Source organism: Dunckerocampus dactyliophorus, chromosome 4, assembly GCF_027744805.1.
Source record: "Dunckerocampus dactyliophorus isolate RoL2022-P2 chromosome 4, RoL_Ddac_1.1, whole genome shotgun sequence".
Classification (NCBI taxonomy): domain Eukaryota; kingdom Metazoa; phylum Chordata; class Actinopteri; order Syngnathiformes; family Syngnathidae; genus Dunckerocampus; species Dunckerocampus dactyliophorus.
The window spans coordinates 3883426-3904049 of NC_072822.1; the positions used below are offsets into that span (position 1 = coordinate 3883426).

At 40.0% G+C, this 20624-nt stretch overlaps 1 protein-coding gene across 3 annotated transcripts in view; it reads left to right on the forward strand.

Moving 5' to 3' along the window:
• Window positions 1-20624, forward strand: part of unc5ca (unc-5 netrin receptor Ca) — a 227900-nt gene that overhangs the window by 199683 nt on the left and 7593 nt on the right. For 2 of the 3 annotated variants that reach the window (XM_054773508.1, XM_054773509.1), the window contains 7 exons: window positions 4987-5204; window positions 8228-8363; window positions 8450-8537; window positions 12396-12564; window positions 15714-15947; window positions 18816-18965; window positions 19039-19203. In XM_054773508.1, the coding sequence (XP_054629483.1) occupies window positions 4987-5204; window positions 8228-8363; window positions 8450-8537; window positions 12396-12564; window positions 15714-15947; window positions 18816-18965; window positions 19039-19203 (1160 nt within the window). The remainder of the gene's footprint in view (window positions 1-4986; window positions 5205-8227; window positions 8364-8449; window positions 8538-12395; window positions 12565-15713; window positions 15948-18815; window positions 18966-19038; window positions 19204-20624) is intronic. The other variant, XM_054773510.1, reaches the window with a different exon arrangement.

Below are 20624 nucleotides of genomic sequence, written 5' to 3' on the forward strand. Positions count from 1 at the left end.
GAAAACTAAAAAAAAAACCAAAAAAAAGTAAAAAAATGGAAAAATCAGCAGTAATTTCATTAGAAAGTCTAAATATTAAGAGAATCTAAAAATTTAAATAAAAAAATATTTGTTGTTTTACAAGAATAAAGTTGTAATATTAAAAAACGTCTTAATATTGTTACTATTTTAGAAACAAACAAAACAAAATATAAAGTTGTAATTTGTGGAAAATTAGCTTGCGGAAAAAGTTGTAATGTTATGAAAATAAAGTCATAATTACGAGAAGAAAATGTACAAGAAGAAAGTTGAAATAGTTGGGAAATAAAAGAAAAACAACAACAGCAGAAATGGAAAAAACAGCTACAATTTTAAGGGAATAAAGTGATAATATGAAGAGAAAAAGGTTGTATTTTAATGAGGGGGAAAAAGCAGCCATTTTACGAGAATAAACTCATAATAATATGAGGGAAAATAATGTCATTTTAGTAGCACAGAGTTGAAATGTTACAGAAAGAATACATTATTTTTTTAAGTCATAATATGAGAAACCCAACGAAACAAAATAAAGTTGTAATTTTTGGAAAATTAGGTTGGGGGAAAATATAAAATATTATGGGAATGAAGCCAAAATATTACAGAAAGAAGATACATTTTTTTTTGTATTATTATTGAAGTAGAACGTTGGAATATGTGGGAAAAAACCCCAAAAACAGCAAAAATGGGGGCAAAAAGAGCAAAGAGTGAGGTTGATATTAATGATAGGCTTTTTCACCGACATCATAAAGCTGAGACGCAGTTTTTTTCCTGAAATATACACTGCTCAAAAACATAAAGGGCACACTTACATTAAACAACACAAAGTAACTCCAAGCCAATCACACCAACTGTGCGCTTACTGTAGGAAGCCACACACATTGACAATCACATGTAAATGGAATAGACAGCAGGTGGACAGCAAGACACCCCCAATAAAAAAAAAAATACATCCAAATAATAAATAAATACATCATTGTGCGATTTTGTTGTCAGCACATTCAAGTATGTAAAGAACAAAGGGCCTCATTCACGAAACGTTCTTACGCACAAATGTGTTCTTAAAGCCTTCTTAAGAAGATTTTTGGTATTCACGAAATGTGTTCTTAACTCACAGTTCTTAGATCCAAGAACAAATTGTACGAACGCTCAGGAGGACTCTTACGCACAAGCAAAGCTTGCACTTTCAATGCGCAATCGCCCTCATGATGGATTTTGCAACCTGATCCCAAAAAATGTAGTGCAAATAAAATATCCCAACAATTATTTATCATCAAAACAACTAAAATATACTCCATGGATAAATATATATTCAAATCCCAATTCATCAAAAAAGTAGCTGGCTGGACATGTGCTGCGCAGAGAGAGAATGTAAAGGGACCATTAGATTTATTTGCTGAAAGCCACCAATATTTGATGTCCCGCTTCAGGCTTCAGGCTTCCCTCTCTGTTCTTGCAGGTGTGCAGGATCATCAGAATAACATCGCAATGAAACGTTGTGTGTCTATTGCGCACGTAGCACCCCCAGACATGCGCCCCCAGCCACGTCTTGAGCCAGAGCACGGGGCTGCTGTATTAATTAGGCAGCGTCTAATCAAATGTAACCACAGAAAAAATAGTCACACACAAACTATGTATTTTGACTTTATTTTTCCATCATGAGTGTGTAAATATTTTCTAGAGTTTCCGAAATGGTTTGGTTTCTGATTGATGGCCCGCCTCCCGTTTCCTCAGATCCCTCCGGTGCAGTCTAATCTTTTTTTTTTAGTCTATTTAAAGTCAAACCACTTCTTTTTAACCTCTGCGGTGGCGCGTTTCTCCATGGAAACGGCATTTATGTTTCCTGCAATGGTGCTCCATGCCGACTCTTTTTGGATGGCCTGATGACCGGTGGATGCACGTGAAAATAAGGTGGTCTTGTGTTCGCTCACTCCTTGTAAAAGCACCTCTATTTCAGTAGAATTGAAGTTGTTCTTTCGTTTGTTGTCCAGCTGCTCCTCAGTCTTGCCCTTGCGTGTTGCCATCTCCGCCTCCAGTTGCCTGTTGCGCACGGCACATTTTTTACCTTATATGGGAAATAATAGGCGGTGACCTATGCAAATTAGGGCTCACATGCACGGGCATCGCAGTTGGCATTCATCAACCTAAGAACACCGGTGCGAACGATTATCCCTACTTAAGAACGTGTCGTGAATGTGGCGCAGTTTCCAACCCGCGCCTTCTTAAGTACACTTCTTAAGAAGACTTTTAAGAAGATGTTTGTGAATGAGGCCCATAGTCTTTTATTTATTAAGAGTATTTCATTTATTCAGATCTAGCATGTGTTGTTTTAGTATCCTTTTATTTTTTTTTTGCAGTATATAGAACTTCTTCGCATATTTACAAAATATCCAAGTGGCCCTTGCATCCTCTCGTTTTTCACTGAGTGGCCCTCGCTGGACAGTTTGGACACCCCTGGTGTATTTCCTCAGATATAATCATTGATTAGCGCTAAGGTGTATACGCACATTTTATCTCCTGTGAGGATGCTAGAACGCAAGCTACAGAAATTGTTGCAGATGTCATCTCTGCCCATTTCATTGATGGACGTATTTTGATAATCAGGTGGTTGTACGCAGAATGCTGGTGCCAGCGACTGATGCAGTGGTTTGTACAGAAGAAAAATAAATACTGTCAGTTTCTCAATAGCGTTTCAATTCGGGGGAGTGGGATAGTCACAGAAAAGAATTGAGAAGCACTGCTTTAAGGAGAGCTGCTGTTTTGTGTTCAGGTGTTGGTGAAGGAAAACACAGGAAGTGAGAGTCAGCCAGTGTGCACGGAAGACTCATTAGAGATGATCATTTCTTAAAATAATAACTGGCAGCTTCAAGTGTAAACAGGCGTGTGATAGAGAGCGACGTGCGCGTGAGAGAAATTAGAATGAATGGGTTTGTGTAACGGAACAGCATGATTTCAGGGTCTACGCCCAAACATGTGGAGCCGGAGGTGGGGAAAGAACCAGAGTGGGGTTGTTCTGGAGAAGAAAGCTCACCTTCCTGTGATCTTAATCCATCGTAAATGTTTGCAGTTTCTTCATTTTTACCTGTCGAATGCTACCGCAGCGTTGATTCCTGCACAAGCCGCGCTGATTAAGAACCAGCCTGTTCCTGTTCCTGCAGCGTTGTGTTTATGGTGTGATTGGGCGTCCGCGTGTGTAGCTGTGTTTTACATTGCAGATGTGGATTTATTTATAGCGGCTGCTGAGTGGGAGGCCGGGAAGTTTGCTTGCGATACATGAAAAGTGTCACAACCTGGGACGACTCAGGAAGGAACCATGTAGGACTCCCTTTTAGACACGTGCTGTACACTCTACTGTACACACACAGGAGTTGAAAACATTTCATACCTAAAGCAACATGACTTGCCTAACACTCAAGAGTCCCACAGTGCGCTTGAACGCCTCATCATGTGAACAGTGCCTGCATAGCGCTGGGAGTACAGTGCAGAAGAAAGGAGACAAGAAGTTCTTCATCAAATGAAGTTAACGATATTAATTTAAATACATTCAATTGATTATCAAATCATTAAAATATAAATAATATTGTGTATAATAATTGAATCAAATATGAACAGGTGAGGAATAATTTAGGGTAGATGTTTTTTGTGTGCTTGTTGTGGTTTCTGTTGTTTAAGTGTGCAGGAGAAGGAACTACATGGCTTCAGGTCAAATATCTGAAGGGCGCGGGACTGTGAAAAGTTTGGGAACCACCTTTATAGTAGCTTGTTTTGCTCCAGGGATCCCCCAACTTTATGAAGTGTAACTACGATTTTGGCCACTGGCAAATACAAATAAAATAAACATGCATTTAACACTGCAGCTAAATGCTCATTTTAATGCTAATTTAACTCTGAACTGTAGCATAGAATACTAGCGACATGTGTCCTGGCTGGTCCAGCACTTTTTATAGACCGTTAAAGTTGGAGAACAGAGATGCTAGTCATCTTATTCCAAGCCTGTGTACTCTAAATCTATTATTTAAACTATTACTTATTGTTGCTTTAAACCCGAATACAGTAATCTCTCGTTTAGGTGGTTAATTGGTTGCACACCCGACCGTGATAATGGAATTTCCGTGAAGTAGGATAGATACCTTATTTATAAATGGAATATTTTAATAGTTAGTGCATAGAAAACCTGCTTACAACCTTCTAAATAAGTTTTTTAACATTATTAGAGCCCTCTAAACATGAAATAACACCCCTGTAACCAGCTCGTGTGTCGCAGTAAATGTGTTCCGCTGCTAGTAGGGGAGCAGAATGGGTGGTGAACAGGAAGTGACATCGGGGGAGTTTGAGCTTGTCGGCCGCAGCAGCAGCCTGTGTTACTATTATGATCATTGTTATTCTTGTGCCTGTTGTGAGATCATTTATAGCTGCAATAAAAGCCTGCTCTTCCGGCGCGCGAGTCTGGTGCTTGTCTCACAGAGCAATTACTGACACCTAGCGACCAATGTAGAATACTATGTTCACAATTTGAATTGGCTTCTTAATGCCTTATATTTGTATTTTAGTTAATTTCGCCATTTCTATGCTTGAAACTGTTTAATTTAGGCAGAAAATGCGTACAATTTGCTTCCATACGTATATGACTTATTAATATATGTTTGAAAAACGTGATAGAGTGAAGCCTCAAGTCGCAGCGCGATGTGGTGGGGTACGGTTACATTTTAAATGTGTTCTCCTTCTCCCTCCCTCAAATATAACAGAAAACAATCATTCTTTGGCATTATTTTGTTTATTGCATTTGTAATATTTGAACTTTTTTAATGAAATTAACTCACATTTCTCACCCAATGTTTTTTTTTTATCCTCCATCAGTTGCTGTCTTCCACTGTCTTAATGTTGTACAATATTTCACCCATTTTTCGTTCATTTAATTTTATTTCCGTTCTCCCTATTTCCGTTCTCTCCAACCCTTCCCGCCCCTCCCAGCCGACCTGCTGACAGCCCCTCCTGATTTGACAAATGCCGCCGCCATGTATCGTGGTCCCATGTATGCCCTCCATGACGTATCAGATAAAATCCCAATGACCAACTCTCCACTCTTAGAGCCCCTCCCCAACCTGAAGATCAAAGTGTACAACTCCTCCGGTCTGGTCACGCCGCAGGACGACCTCGGAGGAGACTTCACGTCCAAACTGTCCCCTAAGGTAAGGCCGTGAGCGTTATGACATGATGAACATGTCATAATGTTATGGGTACTCTTAAAAAACAAAAGGCTGCTGACTAAACGGGCTGCTGCTACGTAGGGGGTACTTGAATAAAAATTAAAAAACACGTGACTACATTAGCGCCGAACACCGAGATATACGTAATGCGCTCGAACGCCTCATGTGAACAGCCACAGCCGGGAGTACGGGGCTGAAGAAAGGTGACAACATGAAGTTGTTCGTTGTTGTGTGTGTGTTCGATGAACAAATTAGTTTGACGATGACGCCTGCCATTTGTTTGTTGACTGGTTGCACTGACTGCGGCATGGTGGAAAGCCCCCGATGTTGCACGTTAAACTAAATTCATGCTTTCACGGATACTGTGTCTTCTTCGGGCGTTGCAGCCACTTTGTTGGACGGTCCTTGAACACACCGTGTGTGACGCAGATTGAGACTTACAAGTATGAGTTTCTCCGACGCTGAACAGGCACACGTGTATTTTCTATTCGTCCTTTGACCTCGTCCTTGTTGACAAATGTTAATGCTGTGCACAAATGCACAGAAGTTAGGTTTAATTATGAATATATTATTATTATGTGCACTGTCTTCCAAATTATTATGCTAATGATATTTTTCTCTGATTTTGCTAAACAGTCAGTGTAAATTGCGGTCATAATTTTCAGGTCATCAACCTTTAGAGAACAGTTTGAATGTTATTGAAGAAACCTCCCAATAGTAACAGTATTTTTTTCAAAAATGAAAACTTCAAATACACTGTTCCACATTATCAATTGGTTTCAATGGTTGTTAAGAACCGAAAATGTCATTTCTTGCATTTGCAGCATGAGGAGGTTGTATTTACTGAAAGCAAAAGCCGACTTATTGCCGGCAATGCGAACCAAACTCTGATACCGGTCATACAAGGAGCCTGAATTAGCTGGTCCGATACCCCATACTCCCGGAGTACCTCCCACAGAATTCCTCGAGGAGCATGGTCCAATGCCTTCTCCAAGTCCACAAAACACGTGTTTTGTGGACTTGGAGAAGGCATTTGGTGCATTTTAACTTTTAAATAAAATGCTTTTTAATTAATGACACAAGACCATTGGTGCTGTATGCATTTTTTTTTTTAAAAAGGCTGCTGACTAAACGAGCTCCAGAGCATCATTAAAAAAAAACAAGTTTGGTGCATTTCAACTTGGAAAAAATATAATTAATGTCACCATACCGTTGATGCTGTGTAAAAAAATAAAAATAAAAAAAAGCTACTTACTAAACAGGCTGCAGCACATCATAAAAAATGCAAAGTTTGGTGCATTTCGACTTGAAAAAAATTGTATTTAATTAATGTCACAGTACCATTGGTGCTGAGTAAAATAAAAATAGAATGCCATAATGCCATAGGCAGTGTACAATAGCAAGTGGATAATACAGCATCTTTCTTACCAGTGCATCTGTTTGCTGTTAGCTCTTTTGCTATTTTGTGTAGGACTGGCCTATATTTTTATATATATATATATATACAGTATATATACAGTATATATACAGTCTACATACAGTATATATACAGTCTATATACAGTACATTTACAGTCTATATACAGTATATACAGTATACAGTCTATATACACTATATACTATATACGTCGTGGTGAAGAGAGAGTTGAGCCGGAAGGCAAAGCTCTCAATTTACCGATCGATCTATGTTCCCACCCTCACCTATGGTCATGAGCTTTGGGTCATGACCGAAAGAACGAGATCGCAGATACAAGCAGCTGAAATGAGTTTTCTTCGTAGGGTAGCGGGACTCACCCTAAGAGACAGGGTGAGGAGCTCGGTTATCCGAGAGGAGCTCAGAGTAGAGCCGCTGCTCCTTCACATCGAGAGGAGCCAGCTGAGGTGGCTCGGGCATCTAGTCCGGATGCCTCCCGGACGCCTCCCTGGTGAGGTGTTTCGGGCATGCCCAGCCGGGAGAAGGCCCCGGGGAAGACCTAGGACACGCTGGAGGGATTATGTCTCACAGCTGGCCTGGGAACGCCTCGGTGTCCTCCCGGTGGAGCTGGAGGAGGTGGTCGGGGACCGGGAAGTCTGGGCTTCCCTACTGAGACTGCTGCCCCCGCGACCCGGACCCGGATAAGCGGAGGAAAATGGAATGGAATGGAATGGAATGGAGTCTATATACAGTCTATATACAGTACATATACAGTCTATATACAGTATATATATTCTGTTTCAGTCCGTCCTTGACTGCCTAAACCGAGTGTCCGTTTGCTGTGTCTGATGCAGGAGTCAACTGCAGAATCCTAATTGCTTTTTTTTTTACATGTCACTGCTCGCATTCGCTTTTAGACCATGAAATGCAAAGCAGTTCATATTTTCTCGCCGCGCTTGCTCATACCCTTCGGTGATTTGAGATCATCCTTCTTCCAGCCGAGCCTTGTGGCGGCGCTCCCAGGCATGCAGGAGCCTCCGCTTCCCTGCAGCACTTCACAAGGAAACGTACTAAAAACACATTAATACGTTATTTGCATGGTACAGTATGGATGGCTTAGGTAGCGCATAAATACATGAAAATAACTACATCAAGCAAATATATTCAAAGAAATATAACATTTTAATAATAGTAGTATAATAGCGCAATAATAGTTAAAGTAAAAAACAATAGTTAAAAAACAACGCTGTATACGTAATCAAACGTAATGCTTAATAAAACAAGAACATAAATGAAATCTGACATTTGTTGTGACAGTTAAAAAAATAAAATAAACACGGGAATGTTGAAGTTTAACAACCACTAGTCCAGATGAAGCGGCCATGCTGGGTCCAAAAGCATTCAAGTCAATGCAGCGTTTGCAGTGTTTACAAAGTGAAACCATTCCCAAAAGCCTGAAAAAGACTGATGAAAACAGCGAGAGGTACATTTGACCCTTCATCTTCAATATGGCACACAGTTAAAAAAATCCATCATTTTGTTGATGTTGACATTATTTCCTCCTGCAGTAACTGCTAACTGTGGTTTCCTAGGTAACGCAGTCTCTGCTGGAGAACAGCGACACCATGAACCTTCGCAACCAGAGCTTGGCCCGGACTCGAGACCCTTCCTGTACCGCTCACGGGTCCTTCAGCAACCAGGGAGGACACCTCATCGTTCCCAACTCTGGTAAAGACACTCTCTACCGACTGTAAAAGTACAACATCTGCAACATACCGAGTGCAAACATGACAACTGGGTAATAAATGTGCCAGGAGTGAGCCTGCTGGTTCCGGCGGGTGCGGTCCCACAGGGGAGGCTGTATGAGATGTATGTGACGGTGCACAGGAAGGACAGCTCCAGGCAAGTCTTACCTTTTTTTACTCCCCACTACGCGTCTTTCATGTGGCGTTTTTCCTCTTCATCTCAACATCTCTCGACAGATTTCTTACCTTTGTCTGTTCTTTTGGTTTTCCACAACTCTCTGCACGGGGAGGTGTTGAAGCAGTGGCCTTGCCCGCACCACCAAACATAAAGAATGATTGTTACTCACATGTGTTTTGATCATTTATACAGCCGAGGTCAGTGAATACCACTGCTTTTTTTATATTAAAGCAAGATTTACTTCCACAATAATCATGTATACGCACTGAAGTAATGGAGCGTTTGACTTGCTTTCCCATTTGCGTATTATTTCCAGTCGTGCATACATGAATTTCATTTCATCACATTTAAACTCTCAGTTACGCTTGTCATTTGTATTCATCTTTTATATACAAGTATAAAAACTTATTTTAATGTTATTGTGTTTATTTAAAATGTTGGACTTTTTTTTTTGCTTTTTTATAAATTAACGACACCACACTCACAAAAAATAATAATAATATTTGTAATATTAATATAATAATAATAAAATAATAATTTTATTTAAAAATGTATTCATTTATTTAATTAATAATAATATAATTTAATGTATTTATACTACATTCATTGATAGAACACTAAGTTTAATTCACTTATATTTTATATATATATACTAATTTTTAAATTAAATTTACATATTTTAGACATGGACTTAAACTTTAATACAACATTAGCACTTGATTTTAATTTATTTTATTTATTTACATCAATGTTATGTTTTTGGTCTTATTTTCACATTCATTTCTAATATATTTGTCATTAATATCATCATTTTGACTTTGCTGACGGGTTCTGCTGTCACATAATGAACACCCCCTTCATTCGCTTACTTATTTTATATATATATATATATATATATATATATATATATATATATATATATATATATATATATATATATATATATATAAATATATATATATATATATATAATCCAGAATTAGAGTTGGTGTTCTTCCACGGATGTTCCCATTACATTTTGGTAGCAATCCACACTCCATACAAAGCTAAAAATCTAAATAAAAAATATATACAGCCTTTGAAAGAATATGTGAAGATAGTGGACTGGTATTACTGCAGGAATGTTCATGCCAGTGGCTATTCTGAGGATTAGTGTGTTTTTTTTCTTTTCTATGACATGTCCTATATAATTCTCTGCTCCCAATGCAGTGCATGAGTCACTCTCTGCAGGACATTTGAGAGGAAAATCATTATTCCAACTCCATAGCTGGTGTAAATTTTCACTCACTTTGAAAGGCCTCACAAAGTAGAGAAATGTAAAAACAAAAGTCTCCCACCTTTCCTGCTTAAAACTGAAGAATAATGTCAAAACAAAGACACACAAACACCATAGATGGGAAAATGCTGCGAATTAAAAAGGCCGCAGTCATATAAACACCGCAGGATCAGAAACAAATGCAAAAGAAAAATGCTGCAGTTGCAAAAACACCACCAAGACACTTGCATGAGAGAAATGCTGCAAATTCATGGAAGACAACAGAAGTTAGCCCGGCTACCGGGAGCGCTAGACCTGAGGGATATGCAACTTTTAAGACTCCAACGTTGGAGGACTGACAAGGAACATTTCTTTACTATTCTTCATGTTTGTCTTAAACACTTTCATGTTAAATTTAGCTAGTCTATCATTACATCTTAAGTTTTGAAAGAGGTATCCCTCAGATCTGGCACCCCTGGTAGCCCGGCTAACTTCGGTTTTGCTCCGCGAACTTGCAGCATTTCTCCTCATGCAAGTGTTTTTTGGGCTTGTGTGTGTCTGTGACATTTGCTGCATTTTTCTTGTGCATTTGTTATGTGGTTTATGTGATTGCGGCATTTTCCATTTGCATGTGTTTTATGGTGTTTGTGGGTTTTATTTGGTTTAGGATCGTATACAGTCGTCCCTCGCTACTTTGCTGTCCCAACATCACACCCTCACTCTATCGCGTTTTTAAAAATGAATCAGTTATTAAGTGATTGCAGATTAAAATATGCAGATTTTAGCAAACTGTACTTATTCTTGGCCTAAATTAACCATTTTCAAGCATGAAAATGGCTAAACGAACTAACTAAATGAACTAAAATACAAATACAAGGCAGAAGAAGCATTCTAATTGTGAATGTAGTATTCTACATTGGCCACTAGGTGTCAGTAACTGTTAGGTGAGACAAGCACCAGAAGTGATCGCCATTTAAATCTTAAATGGTTCGAGTCTTAAATGGTTTATTTACTCTTGTTATGTCTACTATATTGGGTAACACGAGTGTAAAGCCATTTAAAGCCGCCATTACAATACATTGATGAGACAATAGCCACCACAGGAAGTATGCTGCCAGAAAAAAACTGCTAACATGTGAGCTTATATTATTTATGTTTAATATGATTGTCTGATTATATCTACTATATTCGGTAATACAAATGCAGGGGTGACTATAGGGGTGTTATTTCATGTCTAGAGGGCTCTAATAATGTTAAAAACCGTATTTAGAAAGTCATAGACAGGTTTTCTGTGTCTTAACGACAATAATATTCCATTCATTAATATTAAAACCTACTTCGCGGAAATTCACTTATCGCAGTCGGTTCTGGAACCAATCCCCCTGACAAACGAGGGACGACTGCATGTGTTATGAAGCGTGTGGACAGCCAAAAAAAGCAGTAAAATAGCCTTCAGCGAAGTCCAACACATGTTCTTCATATACAAAACACACATGAAACAAAAATTGTGCACTTGTGTCCAAATCTGGTTCTGACTTACAAAGCCTGGCAAAGTGTTCTAAAAAATAGTAATAGTTTTTGCTTGATTCCGCCCACATTTTTTAAATGACTGAATCCTTTAATTGTGAGATTGTCTTCTTCCACTGTAATAATGGAAAATGAACACATTACACACCAGTAATGGCCTTAATGGATGAAGTGGCAACCCCTGTCTGCATTTGATAATATGCCAAAGGACTGCAGTACAGTTTGTCTCCTTGATGGAATGTTTATTTTATCTTCTCCTGCCCACGTCAACTCCCTTCATGAGTCATTAATGAGCTCTAGCAGCGCAATCGATAATACAGCAGAGGATTAGTGCTGCTTCAAACAGCTCTGGTCCAAACAACAACAAAAAAGAAAGGAAAACGGCACTTATAAGTCTAGACTGCATCGAAGGAACTGGAGTTGCTATTTTCCGTTTCCACACCAGCCAGCAGGGGGCAGCTCTGGCTGTTCTCCTCCTTGAATGACCACCTTATTGCTGGAGGAGTTTGTGTGTCCACAATGATCCAAGGAGCTAAGCTGTCCCCCTGCCAGTGGGGAAAACAGTATGGGTGTCTAAGGTGCGGCTTGGGAGCCGTTTACGGTCTTTTTTTTTATCGGCTCACGGCACATTGTAGAAATCAAATTTAACAAAGAAAGGGCAAGTGTCAAGAGAAAAAGCTAAAATCTTGATCCTAGTAACTAATAATACAGTATATACAGTATATTTATATGCTGTAGTTTGTATAATGGGTTTTTTTTTGCCTTTTTACAAAATTAAAAGTATATTAAAATTTTTTTTCCAGTATGCGGCCCTCAGTGAAAAAGTTTGGACACCCCTGTGTTACAGTGATCTGTAATATAGCATCACGTTTATGTCGACAACTGGACAATAACCATTTTCAGTCAGCAGGGGGCAGAATGCTAACAGCTTAATAGCAAAATGATCTGAAATGGGTTTAATTGTGCCATTAACTAATAATGTTGAAGTAAAAAGTGTTGCTATTTTTTTCTAAAATGAGCATCTCGGCCCCCGTGTCCTTATCTGTCTCGTGCAGACCCCCCGTAGAGGACGTCCAGACTGTGCTGAGTCCGGTGGTGAGCTGTGGACCTCCAGGAGCTCTGCTGACCAGACCAGTGATCCTCACCATCCACCACTGTGCTGACAACGTGCAGGAGGACTGGCTCATACAGCTGAGGAATCAACTGGCCATGGGCGAGTGGGAGGTGAGTGTGTGTGTGCGGGACTTTATGAACGTTTATGCAGTATTTAACATTTCAACGCAATGTGCTTGTCTGTCCTCTGGTGCGTACCAAGGAATGCATACTGAAAAATCAAAGAATGCGGGGGCCCCTTTGATGTTTTCTATGTTTAAGCCAGCCCATGTACAGTAGATGTGCTAAGAAGTTTAACGTACTTAAGAAAAAGCAGCCTCCATCTGAAGCTTTGTGTTGTAGAGGATGATACGCCTTCCGTACATTGGTGGAGCCCTAGCAGGACTTCCAGGTAGCACTGACAGCAGGTGGGCTGCAAGTGAGAGAGCAGTTGGCGAACTGCGAAAGGCTGCCCATCTCGTCCGATGAATTCCATTATTTTTCAGGTTATGTGCTTAGCATGCTGACGGTCACACACATACGGGCGAGTGTTGTCTAGCGTTTTGGTTGCGTTCGCCGCCGTTTGACTGAAGATGACGCCGTGAGCCTCGAAAACCCACCATACTCCGTCAAGTGTTTGTTCTCCAAATGCCGTATTAAATGGAAGCTTTTTAACGTGCTACCCCCATGAGATATTTTTCGTGGCATGTGTTGGCCGGTAAGTTCCACGCAGCAGACGTGATTGTTTTCGTTAGTTCGGGTAAGACACTTCACTGCACGCAGGGATCGCTGCAGGCTGCAACAGCACGAGCCTCAGGTGATTGGCTTTTGTGATCGGCAGTGAAAGGCTTTCATCGGCATAAGCAGATCACGTGATTTTTCACGGAAATACTGATCGGTGCCCGATCGATCGGAGCATCCCCGATGTAAATTATTGTATGACTTTATCCCAAAATATTTGGACTTTATTCTTGTAATGTTATAACATTTTTCTCAACCTAATTACAAGTAATTTATTTTTTGTTTTCTTTTTTCTCATATTATAACCCTTGAAAAAATAACCTTTTTTTCTTTAATGTTCCAACTTTATGATACGAAAATGTTTTTTTCCCTCATATTACGCCTTTATTCTTGTTGTTTTCTGGTAGGATCACCACTTTTAGCTGTCATTATTGTAACTTTATTCTCCTTATATTTTTGTTATTCTCATAAAAAATCACCGCTCTTTTCTTCCATTTTTTCTGGGAGGGTTTTTTTGTCACATTTATTTATTTGTTTATTGTTTATTTGATGTGGACATCACAATTACGTTGTGATGTGTTACGCTAATTCGCAACACTTGTCCACAGGAAGCTTTTGTAATTATAAAACATTTAAAGCAAAAAGAGTAAAAAGAAAATATAGTGTACAATAACATTCCACGATAAAAAAGAGGCAGTCAAAAAGCAGAGGCAACATGGTCAATTCATTTTTACAATGTGCCGAGGGCCGCAAATGGTCCCCGGGCTCCACTTTGGACACCACCTGCCCTAAAGTTACTGTGGAATTGCCTCAATCCAACTTATGGAGGTCAAACTTTGACGTTCACTAACAGCGCCACCATGGGGTGTATTTGCCCGAAAAGTAATAGCACAGGCAACACAGTAGGGGTGCATGTTTTGACACATTTTCACCCTTTTGTGTGCAGCGGTTCAGGAGTAGAAGAGCACACAAATGCACAAATGCATGGAAAGTAGGGTAGCATTTCATAGCCAGAAGCCTGTATAGAAAACACTCCCACCTGCACACCTTCACAAGTCAACATGTTCCTCCAGCGGCGTGTTTACAACACATTAAAGGCATGCATAAACATGCGCACGCATTCCCTCGCAACAATGCACACAGAACATCTGCGATGCGGGATGGAGAAAGAAAAATAAAGCCAGACAAGAAAGGAGAGAGAATTTGCTTTAAAAGAATAAAATAATCAAGTGCCTACAGACTCAGAAGAAAGGCAGGAGGTAGGAGACTCCTATCAACGGCAATTTGTTATGCTCCTGTCGTCGTCCTCCTCCTCTCATCTTTCCAGTGTCTCTTAGCATGAAGTCTCTACCTCAGCAATCTCAGCGTGTGTGTGTGTGTGTGTGTGTGTGTGTGTGTGTGTGTGTGTGTGTGTGCATCTATTTGCAAGTGTGTGTGTGCTTGTGAGTGATAAGGCTGTCTAGCAGCATCACTGTGTCTACAAGGCCCCCGTATGCTGTCTTCTGTTGCTTATCACAGCTCAACACAATGTCTCTGCACAATTAGCCATGCATACGAGTGTGTGTGCGTGCGTGCGTGTCTCAGTAGCAGGGATCATGTAGGGAAAAAGAAATTCATCAGGAAGTCGATTTGTTTCTTTTTCTCTATGTTGCAGGGAAATGTTCATTTCCCATTTAGAAAAAAAACAAGTTTGGAACCATGGGAGGCAGGCGGGGAGGGAGGGAAGCTAATTAAATTCTGCAGGCGTCGGGCGGGCCCAGCCACACTCGTGATTACCGCTAATAACACATTCATGCCATGTTTGCTCTCCTAGCCTCTTGTATTGATTCAGCTCATCTGAAAGGAGAACAACTCTGCACCAACTGTTGCAAAACTCAATATATGTATTGCACGCATTGTCTTGGTGTGCGTGTGCTTCACACACAAGCGCGCTAGGACTGATGGAAAGGCATGGGTGAGCATGTGTGGAGATTTGGTATTGGATTAACAATAAGTCACAGCGAGTGATTGTATGGTAACAAGCAGCCAACGTGTCCAAAACCAGGGTTCCATATCATATGGACACACGCCTGAGTGATTAACAAGCACAATATAAGCAACTGAAGTCCTCTCATGCATGGACTTTTATGGGGACAATCATGTTCAAAATTCGGTGTGTATGTTAACTCTTGCAGTCCTGAACCGCAGCACACAGGAGTGTGAAAAATTGTCAGAACGTGCACCCCGACTGTGTTTCTTGTGCTATTATTTTTTGGACAAATACACCACATGGTGGCGCTGTTATTAAACCCTAAAGATGAATTGACTTGAGTTTTCTCACACAGCTCTACAAAACACCCACTGTGACTTTAGGGCGTTTCGCCGAATCAACGAGAAATTTGGAACACACCTTTAAGGGACCGACAAGCACGTGTGTGTGAAATTTAAGCAAGATTGGTTGAAAAACATGGCCGACATGAAACAAAACGTCTTTGCAGCTTCTCCACAATGTAGCCTCTCTGCAAACAGGAGGTGTCAGCAAAGATGCTTGTCTTCTACAGGATGTGGTGGTGGTAGGAGAGGAGAACTTCACCACCCCTTGCTACGTACAGATGGACTCGGAGGCCTGTCACATCCTCACTGAGACCCTGGGCACGTACTGCCTGGTGGGTCAGTCCATGGGCAAAGCGGCCGCCAAGAGGCTCAAACTGGCCGTCTTTGGACCCGTGTCCTGCACCACGCTGGATTACCACATCAGGGTCTACTGTCTGGACGACACGCAGGACGCACTCAAGGTAAAACCCTAAGCGGCCACAACATTAGGTACACCTGTAAAGATCCAATGCGAAATTTGTATTGCAAGATTCCTACAGGGACACCAACCTTCACAACGTCTTAACAAAAATATAGGCTGTCCATTTTGTAATGTCCAGGCTTACTTCCTGTTTCACACGGGGTGGCGTTTACATTCTACAAACCTGGGAAGTTGGACATTTCAGACCAAAATCAAGGAAAAGTTGCAAAGTCGGCGCAAATCAATGCTGGATTCATCATCATTTTGGCTTCTGAAAAACTACTGGAATATCTAAACACCACACTACAAATAAATGCCTCCTTTTTTGCCCTTTAGTCAACAATATGCATACTTAAGCAAATTGTATATATTCTTTGCCCAGATTAAGCATTTCTAAGCATAAAAATGTCTAAATGAGCTAAAAGCAAATATAAGCCATTACAACTACCAACTTTTGAATGTAGTATTCTACATTGGTCACTAGGTGTCAGTAACTGTTCGGTGAGAGAAGAACTAGACTTGATCGCCGGAACAACAGGGTTTTATTGTAGGCTTAAATTAACACGCACAATAATAATAACATAATAATAATAATAACACGGGTTGCAGTTGCGGCCATAGCACACAACAAGCTAAAACTGGATTCCTGATTCTATTTATTATATTGGGTAATACGAGTGTAAAGGTTATTTCATGTCTAGAGGGCTCTAATAATGTTCAAAAACAGGTTTCTATACCATAACTATGAAAATATTCCATTTATAAAGATTGAGTCCTACTTAGTGGAAATTCAGTTATCACAGTCAATTAACCGTGATAAACGAGGGATTACTGTATTACAATGTATCAAATATTTGTAGAAAATCATTTTAAAAATATGTAATATTTCAATATTATTATTTAATTGCATTTGTACAAATAAAGGAACGCCTCCCCAGTACGTAACTGCCTTTAGTGGTGAAATAGTAGTAGTAATTATAGTCCTCGGCTGTCGGCCATGTTTTTTGTTGACATTAGACTGGAGCGCGGTGATTTCAATATTTTACCCAGGAGTCTTTAATGCAGAATTAGATCTAACAAATGAAGGTCACCAAAATAGGAACGCGTGGAAAGCATTTAAATAAAAATGTGTAGCGTGTGTACACATGAAGTAACGTGTTGTGTATTCCTAAGATGTGTGGCAGCAGCTTCACTGTGGTTGACTCATTTGCATTTAAAGTCCAACATATTAAAGGTTCGAGTGTGTGTGTTGTTGGCGATAAACAAAACAGGGTCAAGCAATGTCAAAACAGCTGACGCTTTAAGAGTTTAAACATTTTCAAAGCACCGGAGGGAGCATCTGATACGGGGAGAGCTTAGCGCTGCTAATTTATGCATGAAGTGATGACGCCAAGTATCAACACACACACACACACACACACACACAAAACACACTGGTTAGCATTTCAAACAAGCAATTGTGGCATTAAAAGAACTCTTAAGAAGTGCATATATTGTTATATTACATACCGTTTCTAATATTCCACCATCGCTGGAGCATAATGACAAAATATCACCATAGTAACTCATCGTTCCATTCCCACCCCTGCTGTAGTGAAACCTCACCCCAAAAGTCGTACAATTTATTTACCGTAATTTCTGGTGTATAAGATGTTTAAGCCCCGCCCGCTACATTTTGAGAGAAAAACAGATTAGTACATATATAAGCCGCACATGTCCACGTCATAAAACGGCATATTGTGGCGCTCACGAGTCCGTGAGGACCAGGCAGCTCTTTATTTGACAGCCAATCATGAGCTATGAGAAAACTCACAACGAGCTTATCGAGCCATCGGAAATCGCAGGAGGTCATTACTCATTCGAACAATCGTGTGATTCATGGTGTCATCTTAAAACGAATGCTAAAATCATCACACAGCAACTTAACACTCAGAAGGTAGGTAAGAAATGTACAAGACACGTACCAATATGAGTTTAGAATAAAAAACAACTATTTTAACTTTATTTTAACTAACTCCCATCAGAGCAGCTCATTGGCAAAGGCTGCCAGGGCGCTGCAGTGATTCGTTCAGTTGTCCACCAGAGGGCGCCAATCAGACTAATACTGAGTAATGACCTCCTGCGATTTCCAATGGGTTGGCAAGCTCGTTGTGAGTTCCGTTATGGCTCGTGATTGGCTCCTGCCAAAGAAAGAGCTACCAGTCCCTCACTGCCTGGCGAGTGGCACAGTATTTGAACGATTAGTAGTCATTCTGAAGTAAAGAAGCTGTCGCAAGATTAGAACATAGCCATAAAGTAGCCGCACCGCCGTATAAGCTGCAGGGTTGAAAGTTTAAGAAGAAAGTAGCGGCTTATACCCCGGAAATGACGGGAATGAAGGTAAACCAGACCAAAAACACATCAGGTGTCAAAGCTTTTTGACTGACTATTTCCAGCAATACCTATAAAACCCCATTAGGTGGCACCATAGCTCTGCAAACGCTTTCTTGCGTTACGCAGCACATCTTTTGCAAGGAATGGTAAAATATGAATTAAAATATTGTTAAAGAAGGTTTTTTTAAAGAAGAATTTGCTGCAGTGTAGGCGTACCTAATAAAATGCAAGCATGTGTTGTGTAGTCAGTAGCGTTGTCTAAAGCTACAATAAGTGTGCATTTATTTCAGTGTTTTGGCTTCTGATGCATTGATAATCAAAGTTATTATTTAACATTATTGTTGCATGAATTTAGGGAGTGGAGCTGCGTGAAGACAGAATAAAAGCAGCGCTGTCTTCCATAGTTATGCAAGGAAATGAATAGTTTATTGAGCGCCAGCTTTAAAAAGAAAAAAAGCATATCTGAAGAATCCTCTGCGGTGTTCCTCCTGTGAAGGAGGTTCTTCAGATGGAGACCCAGATGGGAGGCAAGCTCCTGGATGAGCCAAAGACTCTCAACTTTAAAGACAGCACTCACAACCTGAGACTGTCCATCCACGACGTGCCGCACCCGCACTGGAAGAGCAAACTCATCGCCAAGTATCAGGTCAGTGAGGACACGACGAACCTTTCACGCGTACGGAGCACTTTACTGAGTAGAGCACCTCTCTGCGTTGCAGGAGATCCCCTTCTACCAGGTGTGGAGCGGCAGCCAGAGAAGCCTTCACTGCACCTTCACGCTGGAGAGGATGAGCTCGGCCATCACGGAGGTCAGCTGTAAGCTGTGTGTGAGGCAGGTGGAGGGCGAGGGGCAGATCTTTCAGCTCAGCAACACCCTGGAGGAGGTACGTCCTCACATGAAACACAAATAATCCCACACTACCGCCACTGAAAATTTCAATCAAACTAAAAGATATCACACATCTGAAAACCTATCTGGCAAATTGTACTCCTGCATTAAGAGTTACACAGCGCGCTTGAACGCGTCAACATGTGAACAGTGTTTGTTGGCGAGGTCCTGTTCCGATACGAAGAAAGGAGACAATTATGGAGGTGTTCATCGTTCATCAGGGGGCTATGTTAGCATGCTATTTGTGGGTTTCTATGATATGCTGTGATTTACTAACCATCGTTATACTGTAGACCTCAGTTCATTTAACCCCCTTAGCTTTTTTCCTTGGCAACGTGACAGTGTCTTAAATGACAATAAGAGTGTGCCCTAATGTGCAGCAGGACGTGGAAGACCTTCATAGTAGATTTCTAGAAGCCTTCAAGAAGTCTTAAGTCAGGCTTTCTGCGTCGCTGTTCAATCATTCATAGCGAGGCTAGAGGCCATGTGGACACGCTTGGAATAGCTGCGCTTTGAGTTTTTTTTTTTTGCCGGGGACGCATACACTGGTGGTCAAAGGTCGACCAGCTTTTTTATGCAGCGTCAACGATTTTGAACTTCTTCTTCCCTGCGACTCATGACGCACATTTGTTTCAACTTTGGCAAATGATTTTGAAATGATTGTTATTGTGGCTGTGCTTCATTGTGTCATACTTTTAGGTCTGGGGTGTCCAAACCTTTTCCAGCAAGGGCCGCATAGTGAAAAATGAAAGGATGCCACTTGGATATTTTGGAACGCAACACATGGAGATATGCTTATAAGTTATATATATAAAAAAAACTGCATCTCCGCTTTTGTGACATAAGTGAAAAAGTCTATTCTTTTATTTTCCAAATATTTCGTGATATTTTGACGTTATTCCCATCATATAACTTTTTCCCCAAACTAGTTTTCCAAAAATGCAAACTTTGTTTTGTTTGTCATATTACAACTTCAGATAAATAAATAAATAAAAAATATATCAAGTCAATCCTACTAAAATGACATCATTTTTTCCTGATATTATGAGTTTATTCTCGTAAAATGGCAACTCTTTTTCTTGTTAGAACACAACTTTTTCTTTTAATATTTTGAATTTATTCTTTTAAAATGACTGCTATTTTTTCAGTTTCTGCTGTTTTCCTTTAATTTTCTAACTATTTTAACTTTCTTCTTTTACATTTTCTTCTTGTAATTATGACTTTATTGTCACAACTTTTGTATTTATCCTTGTAACATTATAACTTTTTACACAACCTAATGTTATTAGTTTTGTTTTTCATAATATTGCAACTTTTAAAAAATATTATTTAATATTTCAACTTTAAGCTATTAAAATTATAATTTTTTCCTCATAATATTACATTATTCTTGTAAAATTTGATTACTCTTTCCTC